The sequence below is a fragment of the Haliotis cracherodii genome, unplaced genomic scaffold (genome assembly GCF_022045235.1).
Source record: "Haliotis cracherodii isolate W230 unplaced genomic scaffold, xgHalCrac1.p SCAF_36, whole genome shotgun sequence".
NCBI lineage: Eukaryota > Metazoa > Mollusca > Gastropoda > Lepetellida > Haliotidae > Haliotis > Haliotis cracherodii.
In genome coordinates this window covers 751,522-772,543 of record NW_027266293.1, presented here as the reverse complement: position 1 = coordinate 772,543, position 21,022 = coordinate 751,522, and the positions used below count along the sequence as shown (strand labels likewise).

Genomic DNA, 21,022 nt, shown 5'->3' with positions numbered 1-21,022 from the left:
GTTGATGCATGTTTGTTTATTCGTTGTCTAACGCCGCACTCAAACAACAAACCAGCCAGCCAGCCAGCCAACCAGCCAGCCAGCCAGCCAACCTTGCCAAGCTGTGTGTAGTCGCGACAGCATATCAGGGATGTTATGGCATGCATGTGGGAAGTGATGTGGCTGACGTAGCATGACAGGAGTACTGATATGCGGCGCCATGTAATTGATACTTCCTATTTTATGCAATTTGTATGAATGGTGGGTGCTTCCGGTAGGGCAGAACATGCTTCCCCTTTTCACCTAGTGTCATCACTGATTTAGTGTGACCCATTCATATACATTCCAAAGCTATTGTACCAAATGGAATCTTTTTCGGCAGAAATTCTAGGGTGGTTATTCTCTTGCATTGACAATTTACATTTTGCATACTTTTTATTCGTACAAACGTTTCTCTCCTTATGAGAACGTTTGGAGCTAACATTGCTGATAATTCACCATCAATCAGCGATGGTAAAACAAACAATTCCAGACTCATTCTCATTTCATATCAAACTATACACAGGTAGTGTCCAGTAAAAAATGTTTTCTCTTTCCTAATTTAGTGTGATGCACACTTTTATGCTCACGGCCTTCCCCATATCTGATCACCAATCACAACAAATATCAATGCAGTATATTCAAGTTCAGCGAGTAGCTCTGTACTTGCCATTCACGCAAGATGCACATTTGTAACACTATTGCTAATATCCTGCCAGCATCAATGATCACACTTAACATAGGTACAATGCAATCCCTTTCTGCTGAGGGTTCAAGGGTCATATGAATCAGTCTTAGAAGCTAATTGCAGCTTTGATCTTCTCCCAAAACTCCTCCTTATCATTTTCAACTGTTGGATATTTAATATAGGTGTCATAATTGATTTGGTCAAGGATATCTCTACTAAGGATTCTCGTGTCGGGTATGTCAGTATACCACAACACACACAGGACGTCTCTTCCAGTGTGGATGCTCTCCAGCTTAGCCATGTGGACTTCATAGTCACACCAGGCGCTCTTTGCAAAGTCCGGTGACAAAACAGCAATGGTCTTCCTGCTTGACTGAATAGCATTGATGATGTTGGCAGTAATTGCTTCCCCAACCATGAAATCACGGTGATGGATGCACAACCTCAAGCCATAGTGTCTCTCAAGTACAGTTCGCATGTCTTGGATAACAAACCCTCTGTCTCCATCAGCATAGGAAACAAAGGCATCATAAGTGAAATGGTCTTCACCTTCTCTCAGTCTCTGGTAGCCTCTGTACTTCCGTCTGGTGGTGTAGTATAGATAGCGCAGCTTCCATCGATATCGGTATACCATACCAGCTCCAAATATGAACATGGAAAATAGTATTCCAACCCCTGCTGTGGATATCAGAGGAATTACAATTTTACATCGTAGCCGGAGTTTCACTACAACACCTCCTATATCTAAAAATGTAATAATTTCCCCATCTGATAATCTGCATTGTGTACTGGAAGGTTCTTTTATGGAAATATATGGCCTGGTAATCCACTCTAGTGAGTCCAATGTCGTACAGTCACATTTCAAGATATTGCCCTTGATGCTTAGGTGAAGACTGTCGTTTCTATTAATCATTATTTGTTCAATTTGATTTGTTAGTTGTATTGGTATGTCTTCATATCTGTTTTCCGATATGTCTAAGGTATGGAGGTGCGTCATGTGGCTAATCTCAACAGTCCAAGAGGTCATCATGTTCCAACTTAAATCAAGAACCTGGAGTCTGGTAAGTCTCTTGAATATTGACGAAGGCAGTTCCCGAATAAGATTATTTGAGATTCTTAGTACTTCCAAGTGTGATTGGTTGAACAATATCTGCCCATTTATGTCCGCTTGAAGAGCCAATGAGAGGTAATTTCTACTTATATTTAAGATTTTTAGGCCACTAGCTAACATGAAAAATGTTGGAGCTATATATGTACAGTAATTGTCAGAGAGATCCAGATATTCAACTGTGTGAGATTCATGTATTGGCCCTATCCACCTTGTAAAGACATTGTGGGATAAATCGATTGTTCTAAGTTGGTTTCTATTGAAGTTAATCTCACCAATGTGATAGTTCAATTTACTGTTGCTAACATTTGCATATGTTACATTTGGAGGTAGCAGTATTTTAATACTTAAGTCAATGATTATGTTTTTTTCATATTCTGCATTGTAATAATAACTATTATGATAGTTCCAGTACAAAGACCTATTGGTACATTCTGCCTCACAGGCACGCGTGCATATTCGTGAATATTGAACCACTGGTTGAGCCTCAGATGAAGGCAGCCTACGATTCTCGGAGGGAGTTGGGACTGTACCAGAACCAACAAGAGGGATATTAGATGCGTACTGGTTTTCAGCATAGATTTTACGTAAATTTGTCAGTTCATTCAGACTCAGGAGATAGGATCCAAATGTTACTCTATTGTGTTTCATGGATACCAGTTCCACAGTTTTTAAATGTCTGATGCATTCCTGATCGATCAGTTCCACTCTGTTTGAATTTATATAGATCTCCTTTACATTAAGATCAGTAAGATACCTCAAATTGTAATGCTTTATGTGAACTCCTATGGCAAATGTTGCCACAATCCTGTTGATCTTTATTACTCTTAGAGATGAAAACCGAAGCCCATATACAGCTTCACCAAGGCTATCAAATCCTAGATACTGATTGTTGGAGATGTCTAGAGTATCAATATGTCTCAGTGGCCAAAATGCACTTGCTTCAATAGAGTAGATCCCACATTTGCTGATGTCCAGGTACCTGACAGACGGAATGTGAAGGAAAGATGTATTCAGCAGCTTTTGAATTGAACAGTAGCCCCTTTCCCCTGACACCGTAAGCTGAGTAAGATTCTTCAGTTTCGAAAATCCATTCCCAAACGTGGCATTACGCACACCATCAATGACAAGTGTCCGAAGAGCAGTAAGATCGCTCAGAGCTTTATCTGGGTACACTGAATCTGCGACCTTGCTGTTCTGTTCAATGTTCAGAGTATGCAATCTTTTCTGCTGTCTGAATATCCCCTCTGGATATGCTGTCTCGTTTAGCGGAAGATTGTTTCCATTGAGACTCAGTTGTAGCAGGTTTGTAGCTCTGATAAAAGTGTCCACATGCAAAGTTCTTAGTTGATTGAAGGATAGGTCAAGATGTTCCAATATGGTGAACCGTTGAAACGAACGACCTGGCAGTGGATTAATTCTGTTATGAGACAAACACAGGTATGATACTGAATTTGGAATCGTTTCGGGAATGTAAGACAGACCTTTGTCCGAACAATTGGCGAAATTTTTTCCATTTGATACCACACTACACACACAAGGCTTGCAGCTGATGTTGAGATGTCCTCCTTCAGACAGAGTCAGGCAGCCAAGGAACAGACAAATGACGCAAGGTAGCATCTTAGCTGAAATCAAAAAGCAAAAGCTGTCAATACTAATATGAGATGTACCCAAGAATGTGTTCGTTTGTCATCTAGGATGCTCCGTTATAAATGTGGTTCTGTCATATGTTACATAATACACTAAGTTTGTGTCATATTGCGGCAAAACCACGGAGAAGACGCCAGAAATGGGCTTCTCGGATTACATCCATGTGGGGTAAACGAACCTGAGGCTTCTGTGTGATTTGTGAACGCTTTAACCACTGTGCTACCCTAACACCATATTCTGTTGTAACTCGAATCTGATCAAGCAGAAACATAATAATACTAGTTAAACTGGATAAATATATATATAACACGTTCCATTTAAATTCTGGAAACCTAAAAGTCCAGAAACTATACGGTCTTTACCCAGTCTCGGTCAAAGGTATTTACAAACATAAACATGCTGTATTCATGGGAACATACCAAGGAAGAAAAAATGAAAAAAAAATTGTTCAAAAACTCAATATTTACACTATGTCGCCCATGGGCCTGCCCAAGGGCGAAGTGTGGCCCATATTTTCCTGTACTCAAAACTCATGTTTTTGTTTCGCAAATATATTCAATGTATTCATTCAAGTATCATGACACAAAACTTAACTCATTTTAACTTAATTCAACGATTTTATAGCGATATTGAAATATTTCACTATGGGCGAGAAAAAGGTTTGGCCCATGGGTGAGAATATTTTTCTTTCCTCAAAACTCATGTTTTTGTTTCGCAAAAACATATATGTATACCTCTCAAGTATCATGACACAAAACATAAATCATTTTAACTTTATTCCTATATTTTCCTTTGCTCAACAGTTTCAGTTTCGCAAATACATAAAGGTGTTATAAGCATGACACACGATTCAACTCATTTTACCTTAATTCAACTATTAAAATATTTTGCCCATATTTTCGTCAGTCCCTTTAAATAATTAACTAATTGTGTACAAAGTATATTGTATCAAGTGAAATATACTTTATATTATATCATTACATTACTTTTTAAAAATGGCCTTTGGTTGGATGTTTCCTTTACAGAGGTTTTACAAATTTCACCTGTTTAACATATTGCAACGATCTTTAATGAACCCGGCCTTACCTCTCAAAACGTTTTGACAGGTTATCATAAAATTCATGTGCGTGTACACCATTTATTGGCGATATTTTCAAACACATTAAAGTTTAGTTAGTTTCTTTTTCAATTCCCATTTTATGTCCCGTTCATATATCACACTGAGAAAGTAAGTGACACTAGTTATGCAATATACAGATACACGTGCGCGTATTTTAATGGAAACAAAAAACGGTTCGTCTTTCATTGCATAACGTCTGGCTGAATATCTCACATTCTAACGAAATCTCGAAATAAAAATTTAATCATATGCGGTGTCGAAGTGACCAATGGGAACTATGTTTTCAGGCGATTGAGGAAAACTTGAGTTAATATTATATCACCAAGCAACTTTTAAATGCATTGATACTTTTGGTATGAAAATAATAACAGTTCAGAAAAAAACAACAGCCTTCTTATTATAATTCTCATATTCTCATTAGGACGTTATATCTAATTACAGTGTCGGCCTTATTTACAGGTGATTCTACAATACCTGCTCTCGGTCAATTACGATCTATCACATCACGCGTGAATAAACAGTTATGCAGGTGTTGCTGTGGGCAAATGTGGTGTCAGTGTGGAAGGAGTTTGAATTACGTCCGTCACTGGCCACAGAAATCCTAAAAAGTATAGTAACAATCAACAAGGTCGATGCCGTACTAATTACCTAGTGACGCACGTAACAACGACTGTCAATCTGTCTGCTACAGCAACCATACCATCATCCCTGTCACAACTTGCATATTAACGGCTTATTCAAAATATTAATGTAGAAACGTCGTTGAGAGACTAACGTTTGTCGTATACAGTCCTCATATTTGATTGAAAAAAAGTAAATACGTCAACTGGGAATTCAACTGGATGTTACCTTCCTAATATCAGCTAACAGCCCTGTTTGTGACAATATGTACTAGACATAAGATTTAAAGACTAATAAAATCAATTGTAAGGCCGCATAGACCATAAAACCGAATTAAATATGTCTTGGTATCATCTCTTGTGTATTAGATGATGGTAATGACCTGGAATGTTATAACGTTAGATTAGGACGGAGAAACATTAACGTGTTTTATAATCCTTGGGAACATGAGCAATAAGATGTAGCAACATAAACATGCATGGAATAGGGAAAATGGTGAAAACAAACTCAAATAGATTTTAATAAAACATTATTGCACTAAACACTTGCAAAAGCGGTGCCCAAAGTTGTTTGACCGTGTTATGTGTGTTGTAGACTGACGAATAGCAAGTAATTGTCATGCTGTACGCATGTTTCCATATACAAAAACAGAAATACATCCGGTATGAAACTGAAAACTGAGATGCCAAGTACAACCTGCATTCACACACGGAAGCAATATACTTGTGTGTATGCCCTCTCCTCTGAAAAAATGTGTCACTAAAGTATTTGCATTGTAATAAATATAGTAATGATAAAACTTGGTAATTTGGTAGGTCTCCGACAGATATGATTTTCAGGGTTTTTTACACCTTTGATTGATACGGATTCTAGTCACTGTCTCTAACGTATCTGCTTGTTAGAAATTTCAAATGTCCTGTTATAGCACTGTTCCTAAAATAAGGCAGTTTCTTTTTTCGGGTATAAATAGTTGATTCGTCTTGTCACGCAGTCATTTTTACTTGATCGACTGATTCCCACAAACAATTCCGGCAGAGGGTTTTGTATTTTGTTACATACATGTATTGTTAATTGTAGAAGATGCTTACATCACTGTATCTCAGAACGCAAATCTGATAATATTCAAACATGTAATAAGGACACAGTTAATTGTTACATTATACTTACCGCCAAAAGAAACGCGAGCCATAGAAAGATATAAAGAGAAGTATGTACTTTAAGAGTGAGTGAGTGAGTTGGGTTTAACGTCGCTTTTAACAGTATTCAAGTTATATCGCGGCGTGTCAGCTTAATGTGGGAGGAAAGCCCGAAGTGATGCAGGTCTCAGACGTTTACCACTTCGGTGAAACCCACGAGCACGGGTATGTACTTTAAGAAGAAATGTTTCAAATGTGTACCACTTAATGGCAAAACTTACAATCAGTCAAGTGTTACCACAGTGTCTTGTCGTAAGAGGCATCAAACGGGATCAGGCGGTTAGGCTCGCTGTCTTGGTTGATGCATGTCATCGATCCCAATTGCGTGGATTAATGCTCAGGATATCAATCACTGGATTGTCTGGACTATACTCGAGTATTTACAGACCGCCGTCATATAGGTGGAATATTGCCGAGTGCGGCGTTAAACAATGCAAACTGAAACTGGATCGATGCACATGATGTCAATCACTGGATTGTCTGGTCCAGGCTCGGTTATTTACAGACCGCCGTCATATAGGTGGAATATTGCTGAGTGCGGCGTTAAACAACAAACCAGTCAATCAATTGAAACGTATTTACTAAGCGGACATTATAAGTCACAACGTTGTTACTTAAAACCTTTCCATATTCATTTGTGTTTATTTGTTGCGGCGTTGAAAAACAATTAAACAAACATGAATATGGAAAGGATTTGGTCGCTCTAAGTAAAATATTAAAGCGATAAAAGCAATATTCCAGCCATATCACGGCGGTCTGTAAATAATCGAGTCTGGACCAGACAATCCAGTGATTAATATCATGAGCATCGATCCACGCAATTGGGATCGATGACATGCATGAACCAAGTCAGCGAACCTGACCACCCGATCCCGTTAGTCACCTTTCACGACAAGCATAGTCACCTTTTACGGCAAGCATGGGTTACTGAAGATCTATTCCACCCGGGATCTTCAAGGGTTCAATTTCAACTGTGTACCTCCTTATATAGTTGCGAAGTGAAGCAAATACTCTTCAGTCATTTTCAATTGAAGGAAGAATGTTTGTTTGACTTTCCCTTCAAATCTTTATAAGGAAGTACACAAAAGCTATTGTTATGACTTGTGCTACATTGAAGTTTGTTGTTTAACGCCGCACTTAGCAATATTCCACATACATGACGGCGATCTGTAAATAATCGAGCCTTGACCAGACAATCCAGTGATTGACATCATGAGAATCCGATTCCATTAGTCGCCATCTTACAACAATCAAAGTCGCCTTTTTGAGGAGACCCGTGAAGATCCGGGTTAGAAGGGGTCTTCAGCAACCCATGCTTGCCGTAAAAGGCGAGTATCGGGATCGGTTGGTCAGGCTCGGTGACTTGGTTGATGCAGGTCAACGATCCCAATTGTGTGGATCGATATTAATCACTGGATTGTCTGGTCCAGACTCGATTATTAAAAGACCGCCGCCATATCGCTGGAATATTGCTGAGTGCGGCGTTAAACAACAAACAAACAAACAAACAAACAAGGAGGTACACATAAACTGACTATTGTTACGAGTGAGGTAGTTTAATTTTAATTCACGTCGGCAATAGTTCAGCCGTCGAGTGGATATTTTTAAAAAACTGTCGATGAAGGACAGTATAATAACTACCAATATTTCACAGATTGATTTAAAACTAGTTGTAGAACATTAAAAAAATATCTTATTACTGGACAACGACACGATATAAAAAGAGGGGTTCAGATCACCATCAACAATGGTAGGGTCAGACTATTGTTATTTCTCGTGATACATTTCCCTCCTCCTAACTTTCCTCACAGGGCTCGTTGTCTCTAAAGATAGATACACCGGACATTCCTCACATAGTTTCCATTTTGCTGTTGGTTGTATGACAAGGAGGGGTTTTACGTTACGTTCTTTGTGCATATTTGTAACTTTTGATAGCTTGTTGAATTTCTTCCCTTAAGGAAGTTGTTTGCCGTCGTCGCATGGCAGGAATACTGCACCAAACACATTATTTTATCTGTAAATTGTGTGAGTGGCTGCTGCTACAGGTGGTTACATCCCATTAGTGAGACATCCCATTAGTGAGACACCCATTGTAAGACAGTGGAGTAGGTGGGATTAATTAAACAAACACAGCCAGTCTACCCACTTCACAATGGTCACAGCCCATGATTAGCGGATTAATTAATAAGGGTAGGCCAGTAATTCTGTATGAATATTCTCAGGAAATAAATGAGTTAGGAGTTAGTTGGAGCTTACTCAAAAATTTGTGATGCATGTTTTGTTAAAACGTATTCATTACACATATAAATTCCCCCTAGTATGGCGAAAACGCGACATACACCACCCCAACCAAACCAGCTAACTCGCTACCTCAAAACACCAAAAAACGCAAACTCGACACATCCACTCCACCTCCATCGCCAACACCCTCCCCGGCCGCCTTCCTCACCACCTTCGCCCTCTACTTCTTCTCAGCAGGCTCAGGCACCACCCTCTCACTAGAACTTTCGGCAGATAAAATAGGACTTTGGTTTAAAAGACAAAAAATAAATTACAACAATATTAAAAAAGCCAACAAAGGATACCAGATAATCTTTCCTAACCGAGAATCTTACAACGCAGCAAATAAAATAACTCAAATATTCCACGTGACGGTAATCAAACAAAGACCTAATTGGCAACAATATACTCGAGGCGTAATTAGGGTTAACCCAAGGGAAACAACTGAGGACTTACAATTATACTCTCTAGAAGCTAACATAAACCAAGACCAAAACCCTCAACCCCTAATCATCAGCACGCGCAGAATAACCTCAACTAGAAACGGAAAAACGGTCCCAACCTCCATTGTCATAATCAACTTTAAAAAACCCGCTAAATTCCCACACCCTGGTGCATCCACTGCAAATCCACCCAACACACTTCACTTTCAAACCAATGCCCACACAGACACACACTCACCCAGCAGGCCAACAAACACATAAACATAGACACGGCTAAAATCCAAACACGAAAATTTGCTACACATGCATATAAACCACCCCTCCCTACACCACACCCAAACACCATCCCACAAACAAACACCACACCCATAACCTACAGCTCTGTCTGGGACCCCTACCGAGAAACCGCACCCACCTCACACACACAAGCAGACACTCAACCAACCACGAACCCTCCCAAATCTCACATAGCCAAAACATCAACCCCCGCATGCAAAACAAACCTCAAAATGACCATCACAACACGGCCCTCATCCAAGCAACCTACAGCCCATATGGCAACAACACTCTCCCACAAGCAAGCACAACAACAAAACACAAACACTAAGAAAACATCAGCTACAACCCTCCACACCACATGCCTCCCCCATGGAAACTCAATCAGCTAAACCTAATCCAACCGATGACGAAGATTTCTCCACTACTGACGAAACAATAGACACTACTCCAACTAAAACAAACCAAACTCCCCAACCAGCCAACATCCCAAACCTAAATAACCTCACCTTACTCCTAGCATACATGCATAGTCAAAACTCACTAAAAGCTAGTATGAAATCCTTCCACAAAGTAGCTTTCAATCTAAAATTAATCGATCTTCCCTTCCTCCTCTTTAACCTCCATCTAAAAGAACTCACCGAATAAAATAAAAAATAAAAAATAAATCACCAATCACCCGAAACCAATAATGGAAGGACTAAATATTTTTCAGTGGAACGCCAACGGACTCACCTCCCACGGCCATGAACTAAAAACTAAATTTGAAATAAATAAAGGCCCTCACATTGCTTGTATACAGGAAACCAAATTCTCAAAAAAATCCAAATTCACACTACCTAACTACAACTCAGTTAGAACTGACAGAGCTAAACCGAAAACAAGAAGAGCCGCAGGAGGACTAATCATATTTATCAGGGAAGATATAAATTACGAAGAAATAAAAATAGACACGCCAAACCTAGAAGCCAACGGCATTAAAATCACATTAAATAACCGAAAGTAAGGAATCCAGAAACCTATTGTAAAAACCTAACAGACTATATAATAAACGCAGCCAAAACCTCCATCCCCTTCAAAACATCTAAAACAGGCAAACCGACGGTACCATGGTGGAATGAGGAAATAGAACAGACTAGACGAAAACGTAAATCAGCCTTCAATAAAGCAAAACGCGACTACAAATATTTAAACATAGCCTACGAACTAAACCACCAGGTTAAAAAAATAGTCCAAATAGCCAAAAGTAGAGACTGGAAAAGATTCTGCGAAGGTATAAATAACCATACAGATGCCAGAACGGTCCGGCGCAAAATCCACGCCATTAGAGGCTTAAAACAACACACAAAAAACTAACATTAACAACTCAACCAACCCCGCCCAAAAAGCAAATAATCTCGCCAACCACTTTTCGGCCGTTAGCAGTAACACCAACTTCAGCCAAAAATTCCAAGATAAACTTAAAACAGAAAACAAACCCACAAAAGAATCAAACAATAACAATCTAGAAATAAATCAACCCTACACAATGGAGGAGCTCCTCTACGTAATCCAAAACAGGAAAAAGGGCAAAGCTCCAGGATTAGACCTAACCTCTTATCAAATAATTAAAAAACTCCCCCTAAAACTACTCCAGGCACTACTCAAACTATACAATCTCATCTACCTAAACGGACAGGTTCCTACTCCCTGGAAACAGGCCCTAGTCATACCAATCCCTAAACCTAATAAACCAGCTAATCAAGCTAACAGACTATATAATAAACGCAGCCAAAACCTCCATCCCCTTCAAAACATCTAAAACAGGCAAACCGACGGTACCATGGTGGAATGAGGAAATAGAACAGACTAGACGAAAACGTAAATCAGCCTTCAATAAAGCAAAACGCGACTACAAATATTTAAACATAGCCTACGAACTAAACCACCAGGTTAAAAAAATAGTCCAAATAGCCAAAAGTAGAGACTGGAAAAGATTCTGCGAAGGTATAAATAACCATACAGATGCCAGAACGGTCTGGCGCAAAATCCACGCGATTAGAGGCTTAAAACAACACACAAAAAACTAACATTAACAACTCAACCAACCCCGCCCAAAAAGCAAATAATCTCGCCAACCACTTTTAGGCCGTTAGCAGTAACACCAACTTCAGCCAAAAATTCCAAGATAAACTTAAAACAGAAAACAAACCCACAAAAGAATCAAACAATAACAATCTAGAAATAAATCAACCCTACACAATGGAGGAGCTCCTCTACGTAATCCAAAACAGGAAAAAGGGCAAAGCTCCAGGATTAGACCTAACCTCTTATCAAATAATTAAAAAACTCCCCCTAAAACTACTCCAGGCACTACTCAAACTATACAATCTCATCTACCTAAACGGACAGGTTCCTACTCCCTGGAAACAGGCCCTAGTCATACCAATCCCTAAACCTAATAAACCAGCTAATCAAGCTAACTCATATAGACCAATATCCCTAACTTCAAACTTACGTAAAGTAATGGAATCAATGGCTACACATAGATTGCAACATTACTTAACCCAAAATAACATCATAAACCCAGAGATTTCACTCCTGGCCGCTCAACCCTAGATAACCTCGCCCGACTAGAACAAGATATTAAGACAGGACAACTAAATAAACAATATACCACAGGCATCTTCTTAGACTTCTCTAAAGCTTTCCACATGGTATGGCACGATGGGCTAATACAAAAACCTAAAAAAATAGGACTCAAAGGTCAGATAATAAACTACATCCAGGACTTCCTAAACAATCGTAAAATAACCGTGGGTATAGACCAAACTCTATCGGACCAATGTCCCCTAGAAAATGGCACTCCACAGGGCAGTATCCTCAGCCCCACCCTCTTCAATATAATGATAAACAATCTATTCGAGGGCCTATCCCCTAAAGTAAACACATCAAAATTCGCGGATGATGGAGCCATCTGGATCCGCACTTAAAACATGAAAATGGCCAAAACTTTCCTCCAAAAATCTCTTATTAAAATACAACAATGGGCTGACAAATGGGGCTTCTCCCTTAACTCAGAAAAAACAACCGGAATAGTATTCAAACATAAAAACATGAAACCCGCCTCCCCAATCCTCCAGCTAAACAATCAAACAATCAAATTTCAAAAACAAACCAAATTCTTAGGACGTATTCTTTTAGATGAACATCTCACCTGGGATGCTCACATCCAAAACCTAACAACTAAATGCAGTAAAGACCTAAACACCCTAAGATGCCTAACTGGCTCTAACTGGGGAGCCTCCAAAGATACTCTCCTCTCTCTCTACATATCACTAATTAGATCAAAACTAGACTACGGCTGCGCCATATACAACACCCTTGACTCAATACAATATCAGGCTCTCAAACTAATTACACGCACCCAACATGGCACCTCCTACACCTCACTTCAGGCCTTAACAGGAGAAATGCCACTAAGTCTACGCAGGGAACAGCTAAGCTTAAATTTCTGGGCCGCGTCCCAATCAAACCCTCTCATCCAAAACTTAATAAACCAAAACATCAGCCCTAAAAACCAAGCTCTAGCTCGTAAACACCCCTTACTTACCCCAATATCCCAAAGAATAACAAACTACCTAAATGAACACCAAATTAAAAATCTTAAACAAAACTGCAAACAAGCAAATATCTTCACCCCTAAACTTAAAATACCCAAAATAGACACAACACTAGCTAGCCAAATAAATAAACAAACCGACCCAAACATAGCTAAAACTACCACACTAGCATACATACACGAAAATTGGCCAAATTGGTGTCACATTTACACGGACGGATCCTCAGATCCGACCTCCAAACACACGGGTTTCGGAGTCCATACCACACAACCAACTACAACCACACAATCCTTCCGACACCCAAATAACCAATCAATATTCACGGCAGAACTAATGGGCATGGCCTCAGCCCTCCAAAATCAAGCATCCAAAAACCACAAAAAAATCCTAATACTTACCGACTCCCTAAGTGGACTGCAAGCCCACCAAAATAAAAATACCAAAAACCGACCTAAATTAATAAACCAAATACTTAAAAGCTCCAATGACCTAACTAAGGCAGGCAAACAAATAACCTTCAAAAATTCTCTAAACTCCAAACAGGACACACCAACCTAAATAACCACCTAAAGAAAATAAAAAAAAAAAACTACAGGTAACTGCCCACACTGCAAACAACTAGAAACCCCAGAACACGCACTCATCCACTGCCCACACTACCTCACACAGCGAACCGCATTACAAACCACCCTAAATCTAAACAAGGCTCTCACTCTAGAAGCAATACTAAACCCACAAAATAAAATAGAAAACTTCAAGGCCTTAGGCGTATTCTTAATCAAAACGGAACTAATAAAACGCATCTAAAAACATAATAACCTACCAAATCAAAATCACATAAACAAACAAACATCCACCATACCCAGCTCCCTTAGTTCTCCTCCCCAACCCCATCGGCATCTATTCCAAATCTCAAAATTCCCAAATTATATATAAGCAACCCCTAAAGCCCCCTCTTAGGGTTGCACAGACCACCTTCGCCCCTTTCGGAAACACATTAAATGGCCTGGCCGGGCCCGTGTGCGAAATACGCATCAGTCGGAAAGCGCACGTTAAATCTCCAAAGTAAGTAAGTAAGTGAACATTTCATGCACAATCATGGCAGGTTTGCAGCAGGTTGAGTTCATTACCAGTAAAAGAGGTACTCTCCAGGTTCTCTTTCAGGCATATCTCCACTACAAGAACAAAGTAAGACAAACTGGTACTCATTGGCGATGTACCGTTAAGACCTGCATTGGCAAATGTACAACAGTTGGAAATTTTGTTAGAAATTTCACTGTATACAACCACCCACTAGAAGACGCCAGCAGAATCCACTTCCTTGGCAGCTTAAGGAAGAGAGCAAGAGAAGAACCAACCACTCCTATGCCAGCCCTCTACAACGACGAGGTCTTGAGACATGATCCGGAGGCTGCAGCTATATTTCCCTCCTTCAGCTCAGTCGGCAGCGCCATGTACAGACACCGCAGTCACACCATCCCGAAACTCCCTAAAACCAGAGCTGAAGTCGACATTGCAGCACCCCGGAGAGAGACCCATGGTGGTGAGCGGTTTCTGCTTTTTGGATTATGAAGCCAGATTCCCTCTATCGCTGTGGAACCATCACCAGACATACCTGGAGGGTTTCCACAGATTGACAATCGACTTTCCAGACTGAAGGATCAGCTATCCCAGGGTATCAAGACACCACTCTAGTTCTTGGATGCTGTTGGCAAACTTCTGAAGATGGATTAAGGTTGTGTCAGTGTGACAACCTCGATGTGAACTGTGATGTGAACTGTGGTATTAACTTTAACTGAACTCTAAGTGGCGAATATGTTAAAACAATGGATTTAAGGGATGAATGAATTAAAATGTTGAATGAAGTAAAAAAGGGTTTCAAGCATCTTGAGTCATTACTTTTGTCTATAATAAGACAAGTCCATTTTCATGATAGGGGTTAATTACCTGATTAACATGTGCAACCAGGTATGACATTGTTGTTTTAAGGTGTCTCACAACTGGGCTGTCTTACTAATGGGAGGAGACCCTACAGGTGAGGCATGCCATGCTTTTTCTTCGAGAACTGACCGCCTTCGTGGTCTAGAGGTAGAGCGTCCGCCCGGAGAGAGGAAGGCCCGGGGTTCGTTCCCTGGCCGCGTCATACCAAAAGACGTTAAAAGATGGTATTTGTTGTTACCCTGTCTGGCGCTCGGCATTAAGGGGCTAAAACAAGGACTGGTCGGCTCGGAGTCAGTGTACTGTGTCTGAGTGGGGTATTCATGTTAAACTACGGCATGGTATCTCAGTGGTCTAGCATTACAAATTGGCATCAGTCCGGAATAGTACTAGTAGCCACACACACACACACACACACACACACACACACACGCGTGCATGCACGTCGCTATATTAAGTGCAATAATCTTGGACGCGACGTTAAACTCAAATTCACTACACCTAACCTTCGAGAACATTCGAGAGCACCTGTGTCATCTAGTGATTCGTCGGACAATCATGACGGCTTATTCTCTGGCGTTTAAGTTTTATGTTTACTCAAATTATTAACCTGTATGCAAGTCATCTAGTAAATGTCTGGGCTAAATAAACCCGTGATTGATATTATGATCAAGGTCCCACGCTCTCGCGGTACACGCAATCTACCACATCACCGAGACTTGTGTCGTGATTCTTTGAGTTGCCCGTTCCGAGAAGCATAGGGGGCTGTGGGGTAGCCTTGTTGTTAAAGCTTTCGCTCGTCATGCCGAAGAACCAGGTTCGATTCCCGACATGGGTACAATGTGAGAAGCCTATTTCTAGTGTCCCCAACCGTGATATTGCTGGAATATTGCTAAAAGCGGCGTACAATATAAAACTAACTCACTCCGAGAATTATGGGCTTCTAGGGGCTAACTTAAAGCAGGAGTGCCCATATATATATATATATATATATATATATATATATATATATATATATTTATCGACATTTCTGCCGTCAAAGGTTTCAGGAAATATTTCACAAAATGAAAGCAAATATCATCTGAAATTTCCTAGAAACAACAATATATGAAATGTTGAACTTCCGCAGAGAAAACATCCTTGTGAATTAGGGAATAGGACTTGTAGTCAGGACTTGTGCGCCCGTCCTGTTTCTTTAAGCAAATGAAATTCAGTTCTCTCCAATAATTATTCTTGGCCTATTGGTGCAATATGTGCTTGTGGTTTTTACTGACGTGTCAAACGTGTCTGCGCTTTGCGTAATATAACTATGCTTTTCTTAAGAGGCGACTAACGGGATGGGGTGGTCAGGCTCGCCGACTTGGTTCATGCATGTCATCGGCCCCGTAAAGATTCCGGGTTAGAATAGGTCTTCAGCAACCCATGCTTGCCGTAAAAGGTGACTTTGCTTGTCGTAAAAGTCGACTGACGGGATCGGGTGGTCAGGCTGTCTGACTTGGTTGATGCATGTCATCGATCCCAATTGCGTGGATCGATGCTCATGATATTAATCACTGGATTGTCTGGTCCAGACTAGATTATTTACAGACCGCCGTCATATAACTGGAATATTGCTGAGTGCGGCGTTAAACAACAAACAAACAAAACTTCTAGTGGCGATAGCCCTAATTCACTCACGTTTAACAAAGAGGCTGTCTACTGATATTGAATGAATAATATAATATGAAATATAAACAAATTCTCACTTGCAACTTGTGATTCAACACCCAGTCAAACAGCAGGCACGGTTACGCGTAGTTGTGATGGAGGGAGTCGCGGCGTCTCCTAAATACATATTATCATGCACATCCAGGACAGATCACATGACACCGCATATCCGTAGCCAGAACACACTCCTTGTTGGTAATACCCATCAAAACGCCGTGTCATTATGGGCAGTTGAGGATGAGAAGAACTGGGCTTTTCCTGGCCTTCTCGTGTGAGCATATTGCAGTTATGTTACAAAGCAGAGTGTGGTTTACTGATGATTTAAACAGACACAACTTTTCGAGGCTGCCATGTATGCCTGGTTTCGGTCTTCGGATGTATCTTCAAATATGTATACTTTCATTGCCTTATAAGAAGCACAAATCAACTCTGTTCGTGGCTTCTTAAAAATGTAAACAATATTAAATATGATGAATTTATTCAATCTTCTATTATTTGTTGTTTTAAAATTAAATAGTTCTATGTTATAACTTCCATGTGCTGCCGAGAAGTGGCATGTGCTACGTTCACACTTAATAGATTTTCCTTTTTTCCTCACTTTTCTCATTAACAGGTTCATGCCCTAATCATGTTACTACCAGAAACCTATGATTGTGGGTTCGAATCCCGGTTCGCCCCGATTATGTTTCTAGGTTTGGCAGCACCGTACCCGTGCTCGTGGGTTTCACCGAAGTGGTAAACGTCTGACATATGCATTACTTCGGGCTTTCCTCTCACATTAAGCTGACACGCAGCGATATAACTGGAATACTGTTAAAAGCGGCGCTAAACCCAACTCACTCTCACTCATGGTACTAAATGTATTTAAAATGTAATTTTAAATATGGTTACAAAATTCACAACTAGTACTCATTATTTATGCTTTGAGATGGTGTCGAAAGGATTTCGATTGGACAACACCAAAATACATTTAAGTACCTCTCCACATTTGATGACTTTTAAAATAACGAGTTAAAAGAAACCACTAATCTGAGAACCCCTTATTTTATGTGTTTAAATATGTGGATTTCACTAAAATATGAATATGTGATTCATCAGTGTTAGCTCCATATATTTGAAAATGCTAGCGCTATTTACTAAAATACTGTTCAATGTGGCCTTGAACACAATTCACTTACCCACCAAAATCTCTTCATGTTATAATATCATGAAATGATATACGAGCGTAGATCTGCTGTCAACACAGAATATCGAACTAGGAAAACTAGTTACTATATGTCCCTCATTTCCAGGATGACGTGTACGTTTAGATTTTAAACACAGATTTATTCATGTTTACTTTGAGTTTACACAGAGTTGGGAGATGTGCATATCCTTTGCGATATCCTAGCTTGTTTCGCGTGTTAAGATCATGAGCGCGTTCGCAAACATATTCCATAGTGGTTCATTAATACTTGCTTTTCATTTATATGGAGTCGTACAATAGACAAAGGGTTTTGTCGCAATCATTCAGATAAATACACAATGCCATTTAGAAAGTGGTGAAATGTAACACTTGTTATATTTGGGATAACATTTTCTTAGTAAAGTACAGATTCTAGTACTTTTGTTTAGGTGAGTCCCGTCCGGAATTCGAACCCACACTTGCCCGAGTCAGGCACCTAATCCCCAGCACGCAAAGTCAGCGATCTAACCCACTCAGCCACCGAGGCTTCCACAAAAATGAAAGTCCGACAACTGGTAGTCTCAGATCACGTACTTTGAGCACCCCTCTGACAAGTGCAAATTGGCACGGCCCCCATGGCCGAAAGCTATGAATACACAAGAAGGAGCTGCCAGTACAATCACGGATCAGGTCCCACGGATATGTAGCTGACAGTACAATCACGGATCAGGACCCCCGGATATGTAGCTGACAGTATTATCATGGATCAGGTCCCACGGATATGCAGCTGACAGTACCATAACGGATCAGGTCCCACGGATATGCAGCTGACAGTACAGTCACGGATCAGGACCCCCGGATATGTAGCTGACAGTATTATCATGGATCAGGTCCCACGGATATGCAGCTGACAGTACAATAACGGATCAGGTCCCACGGATATGCAGCTGACAGTATTATCATGGATCAGGTCCCACGGATATGCAGCTGCCAGTACCATCACGGATCAGGACCAATGGATATGCAGCTGACAGTACAATAACGGATCAGGTCCCACGGATATGTAGCTGCCAGTACAATAACGGATCAGGTCCCACGGATATGTAGCTGACAGTATTATCATGGATCAGGTCCCACGGATATGCAGCTGACAGTACCATGACGGATCAGGACCAATGTATATGCAGCTGACAGTACAATAACGGATCAGGTCCCACGGATATGTAGCTGCCAGTACAATAACGGATCAGGTCCCACGGATATGTAGCTGACAGTACAATCATGGATCAGGTCCCACGGATATGCAGCTGACAGTACCATGACGGATCAGGACCAATGTATATGCAGCTGACAGTACAATCACGGATCAGGTCCCACGGATATGTAGCTGACAGTACAATCATGGATCAGGTCCCACGGATATGTAGCTGACAGTACAATCATGGATCAGGACCAATGTATATGCAGCTGACAGTACAATAACGGATCAGGTCCCACGGATATGTACCTGACAGTACAATAACGGATCAGGTCCCATAGATATGTAGCTGACAGTACAATCACGGATCAGGTCCCACGGATATGTACCTGACAGTACAATCACGGATCAGGTCCCACGGATATGTAGCTGACAGTACCATGACGGATCAGGACCAATGGATATGTACCTGACTGTACAATCACGGATCAGGTCCCACGGATATGTAGCTGACAGTACAATCACGGATCAGGTCCCACGGATATGTAGCTGACAGTACAATCACGGATCAGGTCCCACGGATATGCAGCTGACAGTACCATGACGGATCAGGACCAATGGATATGTACCTGACTGTACAATCACGGATCAGGTCCCACGGATATGTAGCTGACAGTACAATCACGGATCAGGTCCCACGGATATGTACCTGACAGTACAATCACGGATCAGGACCAATGGATATGTACCTGACTGTACAATCACGGATCAGGTCCCACGGATATTTAGCTGACAGTACAATCACGGATCAGGTCCCACGGATATGTACCTGACAGTACAATCACGGATCAGGTCCCACGGATATGTACCTGACAGTACAATCACGGATCAGGACCAATGGATATGTACCTGACAAGTACAATCACGGATCAGGACCAATGGATATGTACCTGACAGTATAATCACGAATCAGGTCCCACGGATATGTACCTGACAGTACAATTACGGATCAGGACCAATGGATATGTACCTGACAGAACAATCACGAATCAGGTCCCACGGATATGTACCTGACAGTACAATCACGGATCAGGACTAATGGATATGTACCTGACAGTACAATCACGGATCAGGACCAATGGATATGTACCTGACAGTACAATCACGGATCAGGTCCCTCGGATATGTAGCTGACAGTACAATCATGGATCAGGACCAATGGATATGTACCTGACAGAACAATCACGGATCAGGTCCCACGGATATGTACCTGACAGTACAATCACGGATCAGGACCAATGGATATGTACCTGACAGTACAATCATGGATCAGGACCAATGGATATGTACCTGACAGTACAATCACGGATCAGGTCCCACGGATATGTACCTGACAGTACAATCACGGATCAGGTCCCACGGATATGCAGCTGACAGTACAATCACGGATCAGGTCCCACGGATATGTACCTGACAGTACAATCACGGATCAGGACCAATGGATATGTACCTGACTGTACAATCACGGATCAGGTCCCACGGATATGTAGCTGACAGTACAATCACGGATCAGGTCCCACGGATATGTACCTGACAGTACAATCACGGATCAGGTCCCACGGATATGTACCTGACAGTACAATCACGGATCAGGACCAATGGATATGTACCTGACAAGTACAATCACGGATCAGGACCAATGGATATGTACCTGACAGTATAATCACGAATCAGGTCCCACGGATATGTACCTGACAGTACAATCACGGATCAGGACCAATGGATATGTACCTGACAGAACAATCACGAATCAGGTCCCACGGATATGTACCTGACAGTACAATCACGGATCAGGACCAATGGATATGTACCTGACAGTACAATCACGGATCAGGACCAATGGATATGTACCTGACAGTACAATCACGGATCAGGTCCCTCGGATATGTAGCTGACAGTACAATCACGGATCAGGACCAATGGATATGTACCTGACAGAACAATCACGGATC

General features: G+C 41.0%; 1 protein-coding gene and 1 pseudogene across 1 annotated transcript; one reads left to right on the top strand and one right to left on the bottom strand.

Moving 5' to 3' along the window:
- Positions 1-812: 812 nt before the first annotated feature.
- LOC139477787 (toll-like receptor 4) lies at positions 813-16,740 on the bottom strand. The gene is made up of 2 exons (XM_071260204.1): positions 16,686-16,740; positions 813-3,439 (listed from the first exon to the last, which is right to left on the bottom strand). The coding sequence occupies exon 2, from the start codon at positions 3,432-3,434 to the stop codon at positions 813-815; it is 2,622 nt and encodes an 873-aa protein (XP_071116305.1). The 5' UTR covers positions 3,435-3,439; positions 16,686-16,740.
- Positions 14,101-21,022, top strand: part of LOC139477808 (uncharacterized) — a 174,529-nt pseudogene continuing 167,607 nt past the window's right edge.